General features: G+C 41.2%; 1 protein-coding gene across 1 annotated transcript in view; it reads right to left on the minus strand.

Annotated features, from left to right (window-relative positions):
* The window catches only part of ATP10D (ATPase phospholipid transporting 10D (putative)), an 88,323-nt gene that overhangs the window by 11,498 nt on the left and 52,817 nt on the right, over window positions 1–24,008 (minus strand). The window contains 9 exon segments of the mRNA XM_060012603.1: window positions 3,432–3,632; window positions 6,345–6,470; window positions 7,466–7,542; window positions 10,166–10,472; window positions 15,514–15,698; window positions 17,274–17,400; window positions 19,644–19,750; window positions 20,376–20,985; window positions 23,134–23,322. Of these exon segments, the coding sequence (XP_059868586.1) occupies window positions 3,432–3,632; window positions 6,345–6,470; window positions 7,466–7,542; window positions 10,166–10,472; window positions 15,514–15,698; window positions 17,274–17,400; window positions 19,644–19,750; window positions 20,376–20,985; window positions 23,134–23,322 (1,929 nt within the window).

The following is a 24,008-nucleotide window of genomic DNA, read 5'->3' on the forward strand; positions in this document are numbered from 1 at the left end:
ACAGTGTATTAGTGATGTCTGCCATGAACAAAAATGACAACACATGCATCATATCCCTGAGCTAGTCTTCCCTTCTCTTAACGTGTTTATAGTCTTATTTCCTTTCAAATGCAAAAAGAAACTGAAATTTTCTTGAAAATGTGTAATTGTCTCCTAAAGCTTTATAAATATACAACATCTCCATATAAATTCTTCTGTCCTTCAAGAGATTACACTTAGAAGTTCTACATCTTTTCTTTTTTATCTCTTTGTCCTCTGTAAAATCAAAGCAATGAAGATTCATCATTTCCAGTCTACTTTTCCCTGTAGCCTCTTTTACAATTTTGTCATGGGAAATGATGGAATCTTCTACCTGCCTTTCTTCATCCAAGTGTCCATAAACTCTAAGCAGAAGCACAATCAAATGGTGGAAGAAAATGTGGCAGAGTCAAAGGGGCAACCAAAATGTCACTGGACAAGAGAGAACACTTTCAGGATAAGTTAAAATACAGCTTCATGCTTCTGGGGGAACAGAGGTTGCTCAAAAAACCTAGAGCCAAAAGGTTAACAAGCACACTTTCTCCACAGTAATGTGAGCAAGGAGAATTAGGGGTAGAGAAGGGTCATGGATAAATGAAGGGCTGAAGGGAGCAACTCATGGGATCTCCTGGAAACTGAGAGGGAAGATCTGGACATGAAGTCAAAGCCAGGAAAGAAGGCTGTGTGGGTGATGAGAGATGGGTAATAGACGATTGCTTCTTGGAAGGGACGCTCCTGGCTGCAGCCTTCCAGACTCATCTCCTTTCAAGGAGAGAGATGCTATAACCCTGGGAAGTATATTTCATGACACCAAAGACAGGAAATGGCCCAAGCATAAAATAGAGTTTGTTTGGAGGCCAAGTTCAAAGGAAGGACAACTCTTCCGGAAGGTAACGTCAATGAAATTAATTACCTTTTATCAATAGCCACATGCTGGGACTCTGCCTGCTTTACCACGTATTATACAACTGGCCAGCTTAACAGAACAACGTGTGCAAAGGCTTGACAGCAGCGTTCAACAACAGGAAACAATGACCTCGACTCTTCCAAGGGTCAAGACCAATTACAGTCTTCAGGCTGAACAAATGGGCTTTTAAAACACCAAGCTATGAAAACGTTAAAGGTCTGCTTCTACCCCTCTTTCCCCAATGGACTTGGAATTTAACTTAGACCTAGGGTACAGGACAATCGTCATTAATATCAGCCACATATTCCTGCACCCTGGCCTTGAGCTTTAAGTCAGATTGGACTTTTTTAGGAAAACCTCATGTGGTTCTTTGATCTGAATGGGTTGGATGATATTAAAGGATTGTAAGGATTTCTTCCTCCCTGGAAGTTGACTTCTCCATGCTGCTCCATGAGCCTAAGGACATTAAATTACCCTCCAGTCTCAAAAGGCAGTTCAACCCATAATAAAATTGGATTGATGAAAATAAATGCATCTTTTTTTTTTTTTTTTTTTTTTTTTGCGGTACACGGGCCTCTCACTGTTGTGGCCTCTCCCGTCATGAAGCACAGGCTCCGGACGCGCAGGCTCAGCGGCCATGGCTCACGGGCCCAGCCGCCCCGCGGCACGTGGGATCTTCCTGGACCGGGGCACGAACCCGCGTCCCCTGCATCAGCAGGCGGACTCTCCACCACTGCGCCACCAGGGAAGCCCAATGCATCATTTTAAATTCAGGATTTCCTCGAATTTTTGGTTAAATCTGGAGTTGGGGGTGGGGTAAAAATAACAATATTGAGAGCGCAATCTTACTTAATCCTCACACCATCTCCATAAAGTAAAGAAACCGAGTACAGGCAAGTTAAACACCTTACCAAGGTCACATACCACTGAAGCAGAATTTAAACTCAGGCTAAACATCACCCATCATTTCTAACATGTGCTGCTCTGGGTCAGCGTCTTTAGAACAGTGAGGCCAGTCAAGTCCGACCCATGGATTTCTCATGATGGGTCTCATTTTCGTCTCTCCAGTCCTTTTACAGGAAACCCTCCTTCCCAATCCTGTCCGTAGGGTTCAGCTCTGTCCTCAGGAATGATCTATGGCCCAGGCCTAGTCAATGAGAAAATGATCTTTCTAGCCACAATGATAAGCACAGGCAAAGGCATGGGACTCAAGCTGGGCCGAGGAGTTGTAACCAGCACATCGACAGTTGCTTTAAGACTAATGCTGTTTGTCTACCATTACTCCTGGATTTTGCAGCTATGAGAGCCAATATATTTCCATTTTTCATTAAGCCAATTTGAGCTTGTTTTCTGTCACTTGCAACGGAAAGAGTCCTGACTAACAGAGTCCTTTTCTCAAGGCTAGAATATCTGACCAGATTGACCCCTCAGCTTTGTCCGCTTATACGTGTCTACAGGTTGCTGGTCCACCTCAGTCTCTGTGATCCTGGCAATGTCCTTAGGAGAGCACTTTGGATTTCTGGCCATTAAACAGCGAAGGGGTGGGGTGGGGGGGTGCACCCAAGGACCAAAGATAGCATCAGTGTTCTTTCTGCAGCACAGCAGGGGATCGGGAACCGGGGTTTCCCTGTACCACCCAGGAGCTTGGTGACCCAGGCAGATTACTTAAAGTATCTCCCTGTGCCTGACTTTCCTCATCTAGTGTGGATGACGACAGCATCTACCCTGCAGGATCATTTTGAGAAGTAGATTTATGTAAGTTAAGGACTTATAACAGTGCCTGGCATTACATAAATGTTCATAAGACCATCTCAATGCTGGTTATTAATTTTGTAAAAGACAAATTAGAAAAAAAAAGCTTTTAAGACAGCTAGCCCAATGAATCGGCAACTACAATACTATAGATAAGAGGAAATGAGACATAAGGGACATATCAGAGGTGGATGGACAGGACTGAGTTAAGGGGAGGTGCGACATGCGTTCAGGGAGAGGGAACCGTTACGTTCACAGCACTATTCTGCGTGACAGCAGAACCTGAAGAAGTTAAGTTTGGCTTTAGAACCAGACTAATAAGGGTTCCCATCCTAGCTCTGCCGTTTTTTAGCTGTGAGGTTTTTGGAAAAATTATTCAGCCCCCCTGAAGTTCAGATTCTTTCTCTTAGAATGGGAACAATACCACGTCCTCTCTCAAAGCGCTTTGTGAAGATAAATGGGACTGGGGACATTTAGTAGTGTGCGCAAAAGGCAGCACCGTGGGGTCTAGTAAATATTAGATATTATCAGTTGTAAGGTCTGAGGACTGGATTTCTGCTTATAAATACCTAAGATCTTTCACAGTTTTATTTGTGTTCGTCTCAGAAGCGACCGACTTCACAGCTGCTGTGTTAGTAGAGATCTTTGGAAACAAACAGAGGAGTCCAATAGTTTTCAATACCCGACAACACTGGAGCTGAGCGGCTCTGACAGCAGCTACGTATCGGTCTCTGCGTTTCTGCCATACACCCACCTCTGTCTTCTGGCCGTTCCTATAAAGCTCAGGCAGTCGCATGAGGGTCTCTGCAGACACATCTTTCTCCAGGACACCGTAAATGACGGGAGGGGCGGATGTGAAAAGGAGGTTGAAGAAGATCAAGACCCAGTAGTCAGTCATGGATGTTCCTGAAAACCCACAAAAGAACTGGTACCAGAAAAGGAGGTTCACATAGGCCTAGGGACACAAAGAGGAACATGTGCGTCTTAGAGTCAGCAATGCGTGCTAGGACCGCACACGCCACACGCTGCTGTCCTGAGCCGTGTGATCTCAGCCCCTCCCTTCCTCACTCACAGAATGGAAGACCACAACTTACCTTGCAGCTTTTTTTGGTAAATTAAAACACACACACACAGACCATTTACTATGTGGTGCTGGCACTGTTCTAAGAGCTTTAAAGAGAATACATTTAATTTCAGTAACAACTTGGGAATTACTCTTGTTCCCATTTTACAGATGAGGAAAGTAAGGCACGGAGAGGCTAAGGAACTTGCCCAAAGTTACCTGGCTAACACGTGGCAGAGTCAGTATTCAAATGCAGATGTTCTAGCTCCAGATGAAGAGAATCTAGCCCTGTGCCTGGTATGTGGCAGCCATGCAACAAGTGTTCATTCTCTTGCTTTCTGGGTTCACAATTATTTTCTCCTGGTGAAATGGGATGGTGTCGGTTGAGTGGCCAACCATCCCAGTTTGCTTGGGACTGAGGAATTTCCCAGGACATGGTACTCTTACTATAAAAACTAGGACAGTCCCAGGAAAACCAGGACAGGTGGTCATGCTAGAGGCCAGGCACATACATAGTTTCTTATTTTGTCTCACACAGAGTAAGTCCATGATAGCAAAAGCTCTGTGCCCTGAAGCAAGGCAGGCCACAGGAAAGGCTTAGAATTAGGGGGTCTTGTTTCAAGTCCTAGGGAAACTTCCTATTGACTGTATGACTTTAGGTCATTTTAATAACCTCTATGAATTTTGGTTTCTATGTCTGGAAAAGGAGAATTATACGACATCAGGTCTTAGTATCAAGATCCAGTTAGCAACTGCTCATGACCTGAAAAATGCCTTTTGATCGATTTTAATTAATTGATTAAGATATTATTGTTGGCACCATAGATACACTGAAACACCTCAGGATGGGGACCACGATCCTTAGAATAGAGTTTCTTAGTCTAGGGTCCATGGATATGCATTATGCCTCACTCCTGAAAATGTACGGGTTTTAGGTATATGCAGTTTGGGGCACTATTCTGGGGAATGAATCCATAGTCCTTATCACTATCTCAAAAACTGCCCAAGATGCAAGAACCGTAGTCTCAGAAAGCTAAGCTATTCGAATGGCTTCTGATACTGGCCCTGTTCTCCATAGTTTACAAACCACTTGTTGTTTGGCTAGGCAAGAAAGAGGCAGAAACAAGTCAGGAGGATTTCAGTGTGAGGCCATCAGGGTTTACGGAGCAGAACGGCCCCAGGGTCCTTGCTCCCTGGTGACGTTCTCTCTACTAATAAACACCCCCTCTCTCCAACTGCATGTGGCATCTTTTTTTTTTTTTTCCATGAGACAAAATTTTAAATACTTAACAACAGTTGGACATTTGTTTTATCATAATGTCCTGGTCTGTTTCTAATATTAGTTAGAAATATGGAGTTAAAAGGAAGGGGGAGAGGATGCAGTGGACTGCATCATAATAGAAGAGAAGGTAGAAAAATGCAAAGGTATTTTAAAAACCTGGGAGATGGGCTCCCCTCTAAAAGTCATTGACCACTAAGTCCTAGAATTTTAAGTTACAAATCACAGCTTTCCCCAGAATCACACGGACAGAGATATTATACATTTCAAATATTTTCATACAGTATCAAGGCTTTCTTAAACTTTGACTGAGTGTGCTAATTCCAATTAGGAAAGTACTGAAAGCTTCCTGAAAAGTTCATCTTGCTACAGGGAAAAAAATGCTCCTGCTGACTGACCGACAGACAGACAGACACACGTGCACGCACCGATCTAAATTACATATTTGGGATATCCTAAAAATGACCCATTAAAGTCATCTTTTTCCTAAAGATGGCATTTCAACAGAGTGATGTAAATTTCTGTTTACTACTAACTTGCTACACAGGCACTTTAAAGACCAAGAATAAATGTGGTCTGAAAATCATGACATATTTACATAATCACCCCACCTAGAAGGGATTTAGGTGAAGCAATCTAAGGTCCACATGGGTTTATGAAAGAGAAAACTGAAATTTAAATGGTTTGCTGAAGATTCGAAGCCAGGAATCCTACTACTCAAATTCTGCCGTTCTATGAATTACATGGTCAAAATTAAGTTCCTTGACCATCCAATAGCTACCAAAGCACAAACACATTTTACAGGCTTGCCAGAGAATTCTTCCTCTGGGAGTGCTAGCCAGCTACAGCCTAAGGCACTATACTGGGTTTTCATCTGTATCTGTGTGTTCAATATACCACATGGGACATCCGTCTGGGGATAGCATATATACATATATAGTTTTTATATCTCCTATAAAATTGAAGAAAACCTTTTCATTCTCCACTGACAAAAAGCATTAAACATTTCCTAATTCTGCTTGTCACAACCTTTTTATGGAAGGTCAAAAACTGGATTCTAAACGAATCAGACAGGGCTTAATTGAATTTAAATGCATAGGGAATAGAAAATGCTAGCAGATGGACAAGCCTAGCAATCTGCTCTCAGCAGCTGAAACACAGCACATTCCCAGATTATTCCTGGTAAGACGGCAGAAGTGCTCCTGGCTGCTCCCCAAACATCAACAAGCAAAGTGAGCTCAGCATCGGGCCCTTCCTCTTCACCCCTTACACAAGCTGGGGTGGAAGGGAGAAGGGAGGGGGGCGAATTTTCTGGAGCTACATACCACGTTCTTGTAGAAAAAATAGAGAATCATGTTGGAAAGTCGGGTATAACACCAGTGCCCGTGGACAAGGAGTAGCTTGCTGAGATGTTTAAACTGGGAAATGGCAAAGTCACTGGCCATCACAGCCTGCAGAGGCAACGGGGAGAGAACGTCACCCTGAGCAATGGAACATGTTAGAACAGACGCAGCATGGCAGCCTAACCGCCAGCAGGCTCAGACTGGACAAATATGTGGTTTAAACCTAAGACCGGAAAGAAAAAAAAAAAACAACCTTCAAACAAACAAAAACCCACGAATACAGAGCCTTAACGGGTTACCTGGAGTTACCACTCAGTTTTCCAATGCGGTCCAATGAAACAAAACTTCTCTCTGGTCACCGTTCATGATGTAATTTCAGCAAGTGTACCTTCCCTAGAGAGCAGCTCCCTTACCAAGAACTCTGCGCATTACAGTGTGCATTTGCTTCTCCTCCATGAGGAGAATATTAAAAGTATATAGTCGTGACTTCATGTGACTCTGTATAATGTAGCAGGCAAAGGAGGTATTTGAATTTCTCATCTTTTAGAGAGATGTTGTAATTCATCGTTCTCGGGAAACCCTAAGCCTCACGTCCCACTTGCCTTTGACAGCACCAGCTCCATACATGACAAGCAGTCTTCTGGACGAGCTTCTATCTGCATTTTGTGCCTAAAACACTATTCAACACACATGTGCGCACACGAAAGTAGGACAATCCCACTTCCCTCATTCTCTCCTATCTTCTCTCCCCCTCTCCCTCTCTCTTTAGGATTTTTAGATATTTCATTCAAATCCTTAGTAGCTCTCATCAGTGTCAAAAGTCATACAGCTATTGCGGCGCTAAAAATATATATCCTTATGACTTAGATAAGTTATATATTTTTAAACTGAACAAGTGGGCCACAGAGCTCAAATTACCCAGGGAAATTACCGTAATACTCACCCAGTAAGTAATCAGTGAACGAATGGCTAAACGTCCTGCCACCCACTCCTGAGCTAGCCGCAGACAGCCTCACTCTACCACAGAGATTTGACCATGGAGAATGCTGCCTTTGGATGGGCAGGTCAAGTTCGTGGTGTTTGGGTGCACAACATCCTCTCACCTGCATGCCTTCTTGACCTGAGATCCCAATCCCAACGTCTGCCACTTGTATCATGCTAACATCATTGGCACCGTCACCTTTGTGAAACAGAAGAAAAGGTGAGAAGCATATGAGGAGCAAAGAAAAACTGCCAACTGTGCAAATCAACAGTGGCCACTCAAACAAACAAACAAATCCTTCAAAGCTTATCCCATGTCTCCAAGTTGCCTGGAAGCTAGCTAAGCACAAATGCAATGTGGCGTCCCACTGCCATCAGGAAGAATTCCATACTCAACACTACCTTAAAGTCCTTCATGCTACAGCCCCTACCTGGACTGACCTCCCCTTTCTCTATGTCACTCATTCTACTTTCAATTTTCCAGATATACCCTACTCCTTCCAGCCCTGCACATGCTGTTTCTCTATTCTTATAACACCGTCCTCATCACCCCTGCCCCACCTTGTGGATTTCAAGGGCTCTTGCGCTCAGTTTAGATAATCACTTCCTCTGGGAAGTCCTTCTCACATTCCTTTTAGATTCAATGCCCCTTCCTTAGGCCCCAAGCACCACCCTACGAATCTCTATCATATCTAGCATGGTATTAAGCTTGCTATAGATTTCTTTGTCTTCCCAACACATTGGAAGCTTCTTTAGAGGAGGTATGACATTCCTGCTGGTAATAAACATCTGTTGTTCCCAACTGCCCAGCAACCTTAACTTGTTTTCTGGTAATAGTATCCTGATTTTCCTTGGGAACTCTGAGTCCATGAGTCTCTGAGCCCAAACCACCAGATTTGGGATGGGCAACTGACTCAGGCCTGGATAATTACCATTGCCTGTTCCCTGGCCTCAGTGGTCGGTTCAGAGATGGGCACGTGATTCAGCTGAATTGATAGAATTGACATGTCCAGGGCTCTAGCCTCAGGGACAGATGGATCCAGGGGCTTGAACAATTCACTCATTTATATGCTCATTCAATAAGATAGTTGAACAAAATTTCACCCTAATCCTGATACTTTATTCCAGCAACTTGAGAAGAGGTGCTATCTTTTCTCTCAGGTTGCTAACAGGATAAGATATAAAGGTGGGAATTTTCAGTAGCTGTACCAACACCCTGAGGGGAGATGCTACCTGAGACTGAAAATAATCCAGGTGGAAACAGAGACTATAAGAGATGGCTGAGTTCATCTTGCTAATGTCTGAACTTTGGAGTGTCTCAGAGCTTAATCTCACCCTGTTTCTCTTCTCCACTTACACTCATTTTTTTGGTAATCTCACTGATAATACTATCGGGGCTTTAAATATCACCATTAGACTTACAATTCCCAAATTTATGTCTCTAGCCAATTCCTCATTGCTAAATTCCAGACTTTATCTCCAGCTGCCTACTTGACTCACTGTTTTAGACATCTAATGGATTTCTCAAACTTAACATGTATAAAACCCAACTCCTGCTTCCCCGACTCCATCTCAGTAAATGGCAGCTCCGTCCCTCTGTTCTCGAGAAAAAACCTTGACGTCCCCCTTGACCCCTTCTATTATATAACATATACAATCCGTCAGCAGATATCAGCAGCTCTTTCTTCAAACCACGTCCATTATCTTACCACATCCCTCCACCTCCTCTGCTCCTACCCGCGCTCGAGCCACAATCATCTTTTCCCTGAATTATTTCAATAGCCGCTCAACTGGTCTCCTTCCTTATGTCCTTACAACCTGGTGGCTCCTCTCAACACAGCAGCCAATGTGATCCTTTTCAACTTACGGCAGCTCACATCCCTCCTCTGCTCAAATTCCTCCTGTGGCTCTCTGTCTCTTCAGATAAAAGCCAAAATTCCTAATGGCCTCCAAGACGCTACAGGACCTGGTCACCTGCCACCTCTCTGTCCTTCACTAACCTGAAGAAAACTCCTCCCTTTGCTCAACCTACTTTGGGTTTGAACACACCAAGCATGGTCCATTGTCTTCTCTGCCAGGAATGTTCCCCCCCACCCCCCCAGATCTCCTATGGCTCCCATATCATTTCCTTCAAGTCTCTGCTTACACACAACTTTATCAGTAAGACTGTCTCTGAAAAATCTATTTAAAATAGAAGTCCCTTCTGCCTCCCCCAATGCTCTGCATCACCTGACTTTGCTTTATTTTTTCAATAGCATTGGTCACTATCTGATCTTATATTTTTATACCCTTTTTTTTTCCCCCACTTTTTACTGCATTACCCTCCTCCTATACGTAAGTTCCTTAAGGAAAGGTACTTTGTCAGGTTTGTACACTCTTGTATCTCCATTGCCTAGAAAAATGCCTGGTACATAGAAGGCAGTCAATAAATAGTGGTTGAATGAATAAATAAATGAACTGTTCATATTCTTGAATTTAGCTTTCTCGAAGGCAGAACTCATGAATTTTTCAGGTCTCCGATTCAGTACATTACCCTCCTTAACCCAGATGATTTGGGGATCTGACATGTACCACAGAGTCCTATTATATTGTTTTCCGTGTCACATCTCTACCACCTGGTTCATAAGAGGAGGCCAAATAGGTGATGGAGGGGAAAGGGGAGGGAGTGAGGGGACGGAGGAGAAAGAAGGGAGGAAAGGGGAGGGAAAGCGGGGGAGGAAAAGGACAGACCGAGAGAAGGGCAAACGTGTACAGAAGAAAGGATCAGCCTCTGGTGTGACATGAAAGTGAGAAGTGCAGGGCTGGGTTCCACTTCCACTCACCGATGGCCAAAGTCATCACCCGGAGATGGCTTCGAACCAGTTTGACCACTTCACTCTTCTGCAGGGGCGTGGCTCGGCAGCAGACCACAGCATGGCAGCGAGCAGCCAGCTCCAGGAACCGCCTCTGCAGACTCTCCTGCAGGGCAAACTCCAGGGTCCTCCCGTTGATAACCAGTCCAGCTCGCAGCCCTGAGTCCGGGGGCGCGGGAGGCTGGTGGAAAGCCTCACTTGATGCTTGCTCTGGAGAAGCTGCATTTTTCTTCTGAAGTTCTTTCAAGATCGTGTCCATCAGCATCTCACAGGCATTCTTGGAACAAGAGGCAAAGACAGTTAGCCTTGGGGCTCCCCTGCTGGCCACATCCAGCTATATTTATCATTGCTATTCTTTAACATTTGCTTCATCAAGTCAACCCCAGGGAGTGAATAATCGGTTACTTTCCAAGACCTCACCGCTCTTCCACAGAGACTTCTGTGTGTATATGGGGACAGGATAAAAGGATGGGGTGCATCTCACTTCCAACTGTACAACTAAAAAATAGTTTTAGAATTTCTTTCTTTATTTGTGCAATTTACCTTCTCAAACCATGAATCTCAAGAGCCCTTCGGTCTCATTCTCTCATTTACTACCTGCTTGATTTTAAGCAAATTAATATAACCTCTGAGCCTCAACTTTCTCATGAGAAAAATTCAAACGTCTACATTATAATTCATTGTGAGGAATAAGTGAAACAATATTGGGTTAGCCAAAAAGTTCGTTCGGGTTTTCCGTACGATGTCTTGGAAAAACCCAAACGAACTTTTGAGCCAACCCAATACATGCACAGCTCCTAGTGTAAAGCATGACACAGCAGAATTTAAAACAGTAATAATTATTTTTCTCTTCTTTTTTTATTTTTCTTGTGTTTTTTTTGCGGTACGCGGGCCTCTCTCTGTTGTGGCCTCTGCCATTGCGGAGCACAGGCTCCGGACGCACAGGCTCAGCGGCCATGGCTCACGGGCCCAGCCGCTCTGCAGCATGTGGGATCTTCCCAGACCGGGGCATGAACCCGTGTCCCCTGCACTGGCAGGCGGACTCTCAACCACTGCGCCACCAGGGAAGCCCTATTTTTCTCTTCTTTGATTCAACACATTCACTCACTTACTATTTACTGAGAAGCTACTGTGTGCTTGAAAAAATTCTAGGTGCTGGAGATACATCAATGAACCAGAAATCCCCACCCTCACCGAGTTAACATTCTGGTCGATGTTCTTAGTGGCCTTATCCCATTTGGTGTGCATGCATCCCTCCACTCTCCTCACCCCACGCTTGTTAGGAAGCTCTTTGAAGACAGACAGCACTTTTAATTTACTTTCGAAATCTTTTAATTTACTTTAAAACTTTTTAAACTTTTAATCTTTTAATTTACTTTAAAACTTTTAATTTAACTTTTAAAACTTTTTAAACTTTTAATGTTTTAATTTACTTTAAAACTTTTAAAACTTTTAATTTACTTTACTTTCGAAATTCGTGGCCTAAAAGAGGGCCACGTTAAGCACCCAATAAATATTCATTAGATGAATTCTACTCGAGAACACGAACAATAAACTTATACAGAAATTATTGTGTCAAATGACCACTAAGGACAGAGGCAAACAAAATCCTGGAACGGTGCATTTAAGTTTATACACTAAGCCTGAAATAGTTTATTCACGAAAGAGCCCCTCACACTCAGAGGCCATTTACTCTTATTTCAAATGCTATTTTATCAAGCATTTCTCAACCCAAAGCAAAATAAGATGGGAAGTAGGTATGAATATGTAGGCACACAGACACAACAAATACTTAACAACCACATAAACTATAAACAAGAGAGTCAACTTCACACTGGAGCTACCTGGCAACCTTTACCACGAGAATAAATCTGATCCCATACACCTCAAAAGCCCCCATGGAAAAGTATACAAAGATGAATCAAAGATGCTCAGCATAGGCTCAGTATAGAATAGTAAAAATATATTTTTAAAAACCTTCCAAACTTTGGTTACATTAAGATGGTATATTTAGAAGGTGACATACCCTGCAGTCACTGAAAATCAAGACCTCTATTAACATGACATGATGGTTAAGATATTTGTTAAGTGAAAAAATATAGCCATAATACTATACAACCGTATAAATACAGTCTGTATAGCATTCATATGCTCCTACTGCAGAGTGCAGTCTGACTGGATGCCCTTCAAGATATGAAAGTCTATTACCCGGTTTTACGACTGTAGATTGATTCTAGATATTTTTATTCTCTTATTTGAGTACAAAAGTGTTTAGTTGTATAAATTAACTATATTTTCTTTATAGAAAAAATATACATACACACATATAGTCAATCTTCATTATTTGCAGATTCCATATTTGCAAATTCACCTACTTGCTAAACTTTGCCTGTAATCCTACGATAAAGGTGCTTTCTTGGTCATGTGTGGACACGCGCAGAGTGACCGAAGATCTGAGTCATGCAACACACACCTTTCCAGCTGAAGCTGAGCGAGGTGATGATGCTCCGACTTAGGTCAGCTCCCACGCTGTAAACAAGTGCCCTTTTCACTCTCCGTCTAGTGACACATTTTTTGCAGTTCTGTGCTTTTTGATGGTGATTTCACTGTTTATAATGGCCCTAACTGTAGCCCTTCAATGCTGCCTAGTGTTCCTATGTACAGGAACGCTGTGATGTGCCTTATGTAGAAAACGTGTGTTAGACAAACTCCGTTCAAGCCTGAGTTATATGCTGTTGGTCATGGGTTCAATGTTAATGAATCAACTATATATGTATAAAATTACACATATATAATATGTATAAAATTATATATATGATTATATATAATATATATACAAAATTATATATGTAATATATATGATTATATACGTAATATATATGATTTTATATATATATATATATATATATATATATATAAAATAAGGTGTCTTTAAAAAGAAACATACATGCAACAAGTTATGTATTGATTGGTTGATGAAAGTGTTCTGACCAGAGGCTCACGGGAACCTAATCCTTCATTTCCCATAGGGGCAATGGTTCAGTTTCTACTACTTCAGTATTTCAGCAACTTTATAGAACTTAACTCCATGAATAATGTATTTATACAGATAAATAGATATAGGTTATATAATATGTATCATAATACCAAAAGCATGCTTGACAAGTAATCAGCTGTCAGTGCTTAGGCAATTCACAACCTTTTGGAGTCTCAGGCTATAAGATGGGGATAATTTTATCTGCTCTACTAGTTATAACGGTCAAATGAGATCATGTATGAAAAAGGTTTTTATAGATTCTAAGAAACATGAATATAAAGAGTTACTATCTCGGAAGAAAATTTTAAATGAAATGAAAATAAAACTGAAAAAATTAAATGGTGAATCCTGAAAGGGAGTAAATAATCCAGGATATGAGTCTATTAAAAAAAGAATCGAAATTTATGAGAACAGAAATTATGTAAGGTTTGTAAGTGGTTACATTTACCATAACCTAATTTGCAAATTTAGGAACCAAAGTTGATGGAAACCTGTAAAGTTGAGGTACTACACTATAGATATGATTGGACAATCCATCGGTTGCCAGGTGGCCCACTTAAAATGTCACAGGAGCAATGTCCTTCGCTAAACGACAAATTGGGCTCATGACCTTCAATTCCATTTTTAACTCTTAGCATATGAGGGGTGGAGAGTGGGAAAAAGAGAAAATAATACAGTGACTGAGCCCCTACTATGTGCTTGGGATTTTATATGCATCGACTTGAGTCATTATAGAACTCAATTAAATTATGTTCACTCACTGTGTTCCGTTTAGTTATCTGAAAAATTGAGGTGAAATACCTACTGATAGCAAAAAAATCTTTTGTATTTAGAGCAGTCCACAGTGGATACTCTATAAAGGCTTGAGTTGGTAGTTTTAAATACCTTTAACCATAAATTGTGTATTTATAAATAAATTTCATAATACTAATGATTTTACTGCTCACAAAAATGGCATAGTCAAAACTGAACACAAATGATTTATTACTTTTAAAAGTTCACTGAACCCCTTTCATCTGCCAGGCACCACATTAAACAGTTTGTATCTTCCCATTTCATGCCCACAACATCCCTGTGAAATAGACATTACTCTCACATTACAGGTAAGAAAATGACTCAGGAGGGTAACTCGCCAAGGTCACATACCTGGTCACTGGCAGGCTAAGCATTTGAATCCAGGTCTTACCAGACTTAGGGCACTTCCATTTTAGTGACTAAAATGACCAAGCATTTTCTTGTGCTCGCTCCCCAGCTGAAACTGGGATCTGCCTGGTGGCTATGCTTGTGGGTCCCTGGGCCACTGTCAACTGCCAAGGAGAACTCACTCTGTGTTGAATAAGGAAAATTCTCTTTCCTCAAAATGTACCATCTAGTTGGGTATTGACTGAGGCCTGACCATAAAAACATGGCTAACCAAACGCAGCAGCCTGTGACCAAGACCCAAGATGTGATCCAGGTGAGAAGCTCCAGAGGATTTCTGAGGCAGGTTGCTATGACAGAATGGATGTGACTGATAAAAGTATGACAACTGAGGCAGGAAGGAGGAAGGTTTTCCAAGCAAATTAAACAGTATGCACAAATCTCAGTATCACTATACTAGGAATCTTCTGAAAAAAAATAAAATGCCTGTTTAATTGATTAGAACATCTGTATTAGAGATTAGTGGCAGGGGTGGAGGGAAGAAGGGGTATTAGAAAAATAGGCTGAATCCAAATTTCTTAAATTCCTTCTCCTCAAAAAAAAAAGGAGAAAAAAAAATCCAAAATCCCTTTTTTCCCTGCCCTTAAACAGTTCTTCCAACTTTTTGATATTCTCAGGTGCACTAGCTAAGATTAACCACTAGAGGGCAGGATTATCCTCTGAGCCTAATTTTAGAATTACCAGGAAAATACTTATTCACCTGACTCCAACCGAAATCATTACTTCTCCTCAGCTTGAAAGGGGGGTAGACTTCTGTCCCAGAGCTTGACATATTTTGTCATCATGGTCTAAATCTTGTCAAATCAGTGATAATTCAATATGGAGTGCGGGGGGGGGGGGGCGGGAAAGGCAAATAAAAAGGAAATTTTCTTTCAGGGTCTTTATTCAGCAATGATTCCTTTGAATCATGATATTTTCCAAGCCTTTAGAAGAACTAAGCAAGCTAGGTTGCTGGATAGAAGCACTAGTTATCAAGGAGCTAATGGTTATTGGTTTTTCTTTCTCCTTGTAGCCATCACATCACAAGTATTCCGTTGGCTTTGAAAACACAAAAAGACTGGCTTGATCTCAGTAAACATACCTTACTTTCAGTATTGAGGATGAAAAGCTTGTCCTCTGGCTCCAGTAGTTTGCACGCATAAGCAATATTGACAGCTGTCTCCTGTTTGTCTCCTGTCAGCATCCAGATCTTGATTCCGGCTTTGTGAAGGGCTTCTATAGACTCGGGGACCCCCTCCTGCAGACGGTCTTCAATGCCAGTAGCACCTAAAAAATAACCAAAATGCAACAGGGCTTGTAAGAAACACAAAAGCCAGCTGAAGCTCATCTAAACTATAATTGAACCCTATCTGTTAGCCGACCCAATCCTGAACTACACAAAAGGTTCCAGTAGCTTCAAGGGGTCCAAATGAAGCGTGAAGACTCAGACCAAAATCATATACAAAGTAATATTTTGGGAAGAAAGCCTTCGCAATCAATGAGTTTATCAAATTTACTTGCTCTCCTTTTGGCTAGCTTGCTTCTCTGTAAATTGAGGGGGTTTCATTCAGTAACTTATATATCCTTACTCTTCAATTTTATAATTCCATGATACTCCCGAGGGTAAGGGTAGGCTTTTAAAGACTGTTCTGGTCAGTAACACGTATTATCTATTTGTAATGCTCTTTCATATTGTAAGTCCATAATTCCCTTTTCTGTAACAACTGAGGCTATGTTTTAGAATTCAGACGTTTTACAGATTTTTAAAAGGTAAGAGGATATATGTATCATATTTTATAATATCTGGTAATCACGCACATTAGTATTTTTTAGCAAAACTTACAAATTACAACATTCACACTAATTAGGATACTAAAGACTTTAAATTGTCTTATCAAATCAGGCCTGATTTTGCTGCTAAATGAGTTTTGGCACTAAACTCACAAAGCAGTTTTGAGTTTGGAACTGCAGATGAGGAAATGTGAATCTGTACCACTCACACTGTCACGGAGAAATGACAGGAGGAAGATCATTACTTTACTGGCTAGAGACCAAGTTAGATCATTGTTTTTTCTCTGAAGCAGAGGCACAGAGCTCAGAGACCGGTGTTTTGGTGTGTTAGTACTCTAAGGCTGTGTTCCTCAACCTTGGCTGCCTCTTAGAACTACTTGGGGAGCTCTGAAAAATTCAAATGGCCACACCACACATCAGACCAATTGAAACAGAATCCCTGGGCAGGCATCGGTATTTTTTAAAGCGCTCCAGGTGATTTTAAGATGCAGCTCTATCTGAGACAAGAGGTGTCAGGTGTGCAACTTTTAGTTGAAACCAGGAAGTAAGAGAAGAGAGACAAATTTCATTAGCCCGGTTGCAGGCACAGAATAAAGAATATGGGCCCTGGAGTGAGGTAGATCTGAACTTCTCCCCAGCTCTGCCAGCCACTAGCACGTGACTTTGAACGAGTCATTAAACTGCTCTGTGCTCCAAGTTTCTTCTAAATAAAATAGAGATTTGTTGTGCAGATTCAAAAAGACAACACATATTAAATACCTTATCCAATGCCTGGCAAGAAACTTGAGCTTTCCTCTCTTGAACCAGGGTATTTAATTGGCTTTGTATTCTACGTTAAAGCATTGAATTTTTAAATGATCTTAAGGATGACCAGCCTGCCACAAATGAAGTCTAAGTTCACTGCAGTGGAAAATGGACTGGAAAGGATTGGAAGCAGGGTAGAAGTCAAACTGGACAGGGTGGGCAGAACCACATGTATCTATTAGATCAAAGTGAAAAAAAGCCACTGGTGAGTAACTAATTTACAGACATCAAGTGTTTTTGAAAATTCCCCCTTCGGACAATACCTACCAAGTAAAGTTAGTTTGTTCTCCAACCTCATGGCAGATTCAAGTAGTAATTCTTCCCTGTTGTCAATGCTGGTTTCAGCTAAAAAATGATTTCTCAGCCACTCTGCATATTCAGTGTCACTCATGACCTATGAGGGGGGAAAAAAGCTATGAGGCAGGCCATGTGATGAGCCTATGGTATTTCCTTCTCTGGCTTCACTCAGGCCAGGTCCAAATCCTCACACTACCCAGTCACAAACTTCCCGAGCTCTGTGATCAGACTAGTGTAACACTAAGGATGGACAGACCCTGTAGCTCAGAATCTCTGGGAAATTCTAGGCACCATATAAGATGAAAGTAGGTTAATCAATTAAACCAGGGAGTGTGCAGTTGGGAGAAAGGAGCCACTTGAAAGTTAAATTCAGGGTTATTCTAATGGTGCAGTTGAAAAAGTGGTGTCCAGTACTCAATGTCAGGTATTATATAGCCAGCAGCACCTTTGATTTCTTTTGATGGTTGGTTTATAGGGTGAGTTATCTGTAAAGGTTAAAAGAAAAAGGAGGCCAAATGGGTGAAGCAAGGAAGTTCTCTTCCAAACAAAAAATTAAGTGGAATTCCTGGAGAAGGAACCAATGATACATTTTCCTTTGTCTTCAGGTTACTGTAATGGGAGAAATCTCCTTTCAGTTCTTATAAAGCAGCATGCAGTAGAGGGGGTGAGGCAATTTCTCTATCTACTCATTCTTGCCCACAAGGTAATCTGATTTGGGAGAATCTGGCATCTATTGGGCTACATTTTTATCAGGGCAGGACCATTCCACTGAAAAGGCAGAAGGTCTGTTTCGATCTTGAATTCTTCATTCTTCTTACAACTGTGTATGAGGCAGGCTTTTGATTCTCCATGCAGCTGGTTGACTAAGTGCCTCAGAGTCTACACCAGATCCCACTTTCCCTAAGGCAGTTCCCAAGAACTAGAATTTGGAGAAGAAATGAGAGATGCCTACATTGGCCTCAGGTCCTAGCTAGTCTCCAATTCAGTTCTCCCAGGAGCTCTATTGTTTGGGTGCTACTGGACAGCCATTAAAGCATTGATACTTTGATCTACGTGTATCTCTCAGTCTTCTCTACCAGCCACAGCCCAGAATGAAGGAGAGAAAATTGATACTTTGGCTTCTAACACAGCAAAAATTAACTGTAGAGCTCAGAGCCAGGGAGGGAAAAGACAACAGAATGGGTAGGAGGTAGTTATGGAGAAGAGGGAGAGAGTTGGCAAGAGTAGCCTCCCTGGTTCTTCTCCAATATTTCCCCTATGTGGGCTGATCTGATTGTTCTGTTTCTTTTCCTTCAATGTTCATCATAGCTCTGTTATATCTTGACAACAGACTCCCTTCCCTCCCCCATAAGCACATCCTTCTCTTGCACTAGCCCTTACTAGACTCTCCTTCTCCACCCTAACTAGACTTCCGCACCTTCTCCTGCCACTGCTCTACTCTGAAACAATGAGTTACCTGAGTTTGTACTGAAGGAAGAAACCCTATCTAGGTGTGCAGCTGGGGATGCAGTTGTGGCTATGGCTATAGGGATGGGGCTGGGGACGTCTTGGCTTATCAATGAGGGAGGGTAATATAAGGGTGTAAGGCCTTGCATATAGCTTCATTATAGCTGAGCAGCTTGACTTGATCAATACCTAGGCCATACCCCACTGGCCAAGTGGCACAAAAAACTTGACCAATTCACTCTTAAAAGGCTTCGTATCTCTGTTTCTCCCATGCCCCCAGGGGTGGTTCTGGTAGTAACACCCCTCAAATCACTTCTTGGAGCTCTGTCTTCTTTCTTATTACTTAAATTTTTATCTAGAAAGGATACACTATGTCCCAGGATTATTCTCAATAGAGAATGATAAAAACTGAGATAATATTTAGGAAATTTACCTGGATTTACAGATAAAGACTTATGAGCCCACCAGGAAAAAATATCAAGAACTTATAAGTGGAAAATTAAGGCCAGTCTCCAGCCTCATTCTTTTCAAAGCACATTTAATGCTGTAAGATAGAGGAATGATATTTGCAAGGTACTCAGAGAAAGAGAGTAGGATCCAGGGATGTTTATTCCCAGTCATACTGCAGTTTCCACACAAAAGCACTCGGATATATTGAAACATGGGAGAACTCAGACAATATAACTTCAGGCATCTTTCTGGCAAAATACTTTGAGAACAAACTACAACCAACCAATATATAAGGAATAAAGAAGCGATATGCAAATCGAGCCCAGTGGCCCAAAAACTTTTCCCGATGCTTGGATCAGGGTTTGATACGCACTCGTTTTCGTTAAATGATAGTGGAGCTAGGAAGGAAGGAAGCCAGCAGACAGGAACACGGAGCAGCCTTACCCTCTTTGCTACACACAGAGTGCGCAGGCCTCGCTTGGTGTAGGCATCCAGGTGCTGCTGGGTTTTCTCCCTTAACATCATCTGTTGTTTTTCCAGACCTGGTCCATCTAAAATAATTAACACACGTGTTCCCACCAGTTTGCCCAATGACATATTTTTTAAAACAATGGTAACTTAACCCACGACAAACAAAAGGTCTTCTAGTTCTGAATCCCAAATGTGCGTTTATAAAAGGGACCCCTCAGAATAAATCATTCCCTTGTCTCTTTTTCCCTGGGGAGAGAAAAGTACCAAGAACTTAATACAAACACCATTCCCACACCATCGATAATGACTGTCACAATGATTATAAGGATGCTGGCTGTCATTTATTGAGCATTTACCATTTTCTAGGCTCTGGTCGGAGGCGCGGCATATATTGCATACAGTATATCATTAAACCTCTCAGGAACCTATAAAGGAGGTACCATAATCCCCACCTATTGAAGGCAAAGGACAGTTAGGTAACTTTATCAAGACATAGCTACTGTCAGAATCCAGATTTGAACCCTGTCTATGTAACCCCAAAACTTAGGTGCTTTCTCACCAGATCCTAGGCAGCTTCCCCTACACTTCACCAAGGGTGACGGATCCCTACAGATCTGCTTGTTTGCCTTTATAAATCCCTTGAGAGTGGCCCTTCGATCTCCAAGCCCTTCCTATCACTTCCCTCTCAGTCCTGTATGAACCCACCTGGGGAAGCCACTGAGAGCAGCTCCATGATCACAGAATCAGCGCCCTTTGTATACACCACGACTTGGTTGGAAATGGGGTGCCGGACCACAACGGACATTCTTTTTCTTACTGAGTCGAAGGGCAGGATGTGTAGGAGTTGAAATGTTAATGGTCCCAAAGCAGCAAAGTCCACCATGACCTGCTCTGGGGTCCGGGACTGCAGAGTGCACTGGTAAGCCCGGGCGGCATATACTAAGGCCGCTTCATCCGGGCTCTCAGCCTCATAACACAGGCTGCAGGCCAAGGGCTGTCCAGGGAGGGATTCCACCTTGCCGTTCGTGACATCCACATTGCTGTCTTGCTTCTCAGTTTCTATGCGACAAGCTGAGTTACCAGAGCCCTGGGGACTCTTGCTGCTCTGGGAGATCTCTTCCTCCACAGGTGAAGCTGGTTTCATTCGACTAAAGAGAGAGAGTCTGCTCACAAAGGCATTTGGGACCCCAGAGGATGACTCTTTCCCACTGGCAAGAGATGGTGAACTTGATCTTCGGACAGACAGTCTCTGGAAGAGGCTTTTAATCTCTTCCAAAGACTTAATGGGCATTGCATGCAGAGAAGAGAGTCCAATCTAGGAAAGATAATATGGGAAGGTCTCAATAATACAGTCAAAGGCAGTTGGTAACAACTGTGAGGTCAAACGGGGGGAAAAAAGGAGATATGAAGAGTTACCACTCCCTCACATGGCAGCCTGCTTCATACTTACAAATGCCGCAGGAAACGTTAATAAAAATAGCCATGATGAAAAAGATGCACTAATGTTGATGGCATCGTGAATTTCAAAACCACTTAGGAAGAAAACTGATAGCAAAAGACATAAAATGCTACATTGCTAGCAGTGGGCATACGTATAGCAAATTTCCCTAATGAAATAACTTAAACTATAAAAAATTAATAATCTTTATTATATGCATCCTAGCAATAACAATTTAAAAATTACAAGCAAGGATTTAATAATAGCAAATTAGAAACATCTTAAAATGTTACATAACATTTAAAGGTCAAGTTTATAACGATTACAGGGCACTATTGAAAAAGCTAAAAAAATAGTATTAAAAAACAGTATAAAAACAAATGTATCATAATACACATTTAAAACACTGGAAGAAAGTAAATCGAAAGATTAACAAAATGTATTTTTTTTCTTTTATTTTCCAGGTTCTAAAAAAGGTTGTTAATGTGACCTTTTAAGCAAAGTAGGCCAATAAACAAAGTAGCTCACAGAAGAATTATCAGCATAATAGGAATTCAAATTTCTATTTTTATAGAACTTTTTCCTGTTCATAGCCTGATTTCTTCTAGATCTTAACTCTTATCAGTGATTAAATTTAGAATTTAATAACTAATTGGGATGACCAATTAATTGAATGCTAAAATTTTCTCATTTAGAAATGCCCAAGGCATTAAAGAATCTTCTCCTAATAAGTATTAATTTTATGATAGTTTGAGGGACTCAGGTTGGTCAATTTTCAAACTTACTGGCAACTCAAAAATGAAAAGTGAAACTCAAGCACAGATGACGTTTCTGTACTCCACATGAATTCTGATTAACTCTTTATTCATTGCCTTTCTGTCACTACCTTAAAATATCATGAGGCTTAGGCTCTTATATGTCTACAGCGATTTTCTTTCAGGCTACAGAATATTATATTCTTTGGGGAGAAGGCAACTATATTTCTTAAACAGAAAACGCCAAAAGATGTCTATATTGGAAACAGATGTATATGAAAAAGTGTTACATGGGGAGAAAAACAGAACATCCAGTGAGTTATCCTCTAACTATGTACGTTTTCAAAGAGCAAATTTCTAGTTGAAATCTTATAAAAATACAGTTTCTGATCAAATGAAAGCTTAATGGGAAGTAAAACATTTTTATGTTAAAACTGACCACCTCTGAAGTTGCCAAGAGAAAATGATCTAACAGAAAATTAAAATTTAACTGGGTTGTGCCGCAAATTGAATTTTAAATAGATGTATGCAAAAGGGGAGATAGTTATATTCAAGGAAGATGGCACAGCAAGCGGTAAATCACCAGTCTCTAAAACAAGTTTTTCTTTTTAATTGAAAATGAATTTTCCATGGATTCTAAGCTACAAAGAGACTTTAAAAATCCAGCTTGTGTGGGAACTGCAGAACCTTGGTATATTATAGATGTATTGGATTTTAGAGCGATTGAGTTTACATTACCCAACTGGTACATGAAAAGGGACATTATCATTAAACATGATAATGAATTTAATACTTTATATTTTGCTTGATGTAGTGCATATGTTGGAGGTTTTAGAAGTTTCACAGAAAGCTTCAAATTTGGTAAGCAAACTAAAGCAAAATGAACAGTCATAGTTTCCAAGAACTGTTCTCATCAGCTATCCTCCTAGAGGCAAAACAGTATAGTAGCTCTGAGCCACACTTCCTGGGTTCAATCCTATCTCTCCCACAAACTGGTCCTGTGACCCTGGGCAAGTTACTTAAGCTCACCAGTAAAATGGGGAACAGTAGAGTAACAGCACCTAACTCATGGGGCTGGTGGGAGGATTAAACATATTAGTACCAGTAAATCACTTAGAACATCGTAAGTTCAGAGTACAGATTAAGTAATGTATAAATATTACCTGCTACTATTGTTAATTACGATCCACATAATAAGACGACATAACAAGTACATTTAAACCCAAAATTCTCTTCTGGAAGGTGACCCTTGTTTGCATTAGAGACTCACCTTTTGCCGTGGTTGGTTAGGAGCAGAAACCACTACTGTGTTGCAAATTGCCAAAGCAATAAAGAAGTCGATGATGTACAGAGTCTCCAGTGGTGGATCTGGGATAGTCTCATCCAGTGGGGTAAAAAGCTGAGGTGTAATCTGACTAAACTTGTCCAAAAGCCTGGTGTCTGGTACCACATCTGTTTCCTGAAGATCCAGAAAGAGAAAGTGTTGTTACAATAAGTACCTAAAAATACGAGTTTTAAATCTACGTGAGCTTTTCTAACCAGAATCTGTGAAGCATGAGACAGTAAACTTTATTCTTCTAAAAAAGATTTAATGGACATGGTGTCATGGGATGTGAGAATAGGGAAATAAAAGAGAAAAAAATTAAATAGAAAATTCAGAATGCATAATATGAATGGAGACTACCTTGACTATTAACTCAAAGTAAGCAAGAGAGGAGCAATGCCTTTCACCAAAAACTAGCTGAGTGAGTTTTCTTATTTTGAAATACACAGGGCAGAGCTTTATTTTATTGTGTCTAGGATTCTACCTACTTTGGGCATATATTCATCCCACAGCAACTGATGAATATCAATTCTTTTAAAAGTGAGCGCGTTATTCATACTATGTTATTTTAACAAAATATTTTACAGCTCAAAGCACTACTATTGTTAAAAACCAACCCTCCGAAATAAAATTACTATAAGCACGCTAACAGAGTTCATCCGTATTTCCTGGTAATATGCTACAAGACGCTAATATCCAAGGGTCCCTCTAAGAGATTTCTGATCATCAAATATTTTTGGCAACTGTGCCCTATGCCCCTCTCTTTTGTACAATTCCATTTACAAATTGGCTTTAAGAACTTTGCTTACTGGGGAAAAATA

The sequence above is a fragment of the Delphinus delphis genome, chromosome 5 (assembly GCF_949987515.2).
Source record: "Delphinus delphis chromosome 5, mDelDel1.2, whole genome shotgun sequence".
NCBI lineage: Eukaryota > Metazoa > Chordata > Mammalia > Artiodactyla > Delphinidae > Delphinus > Delphinus delphis.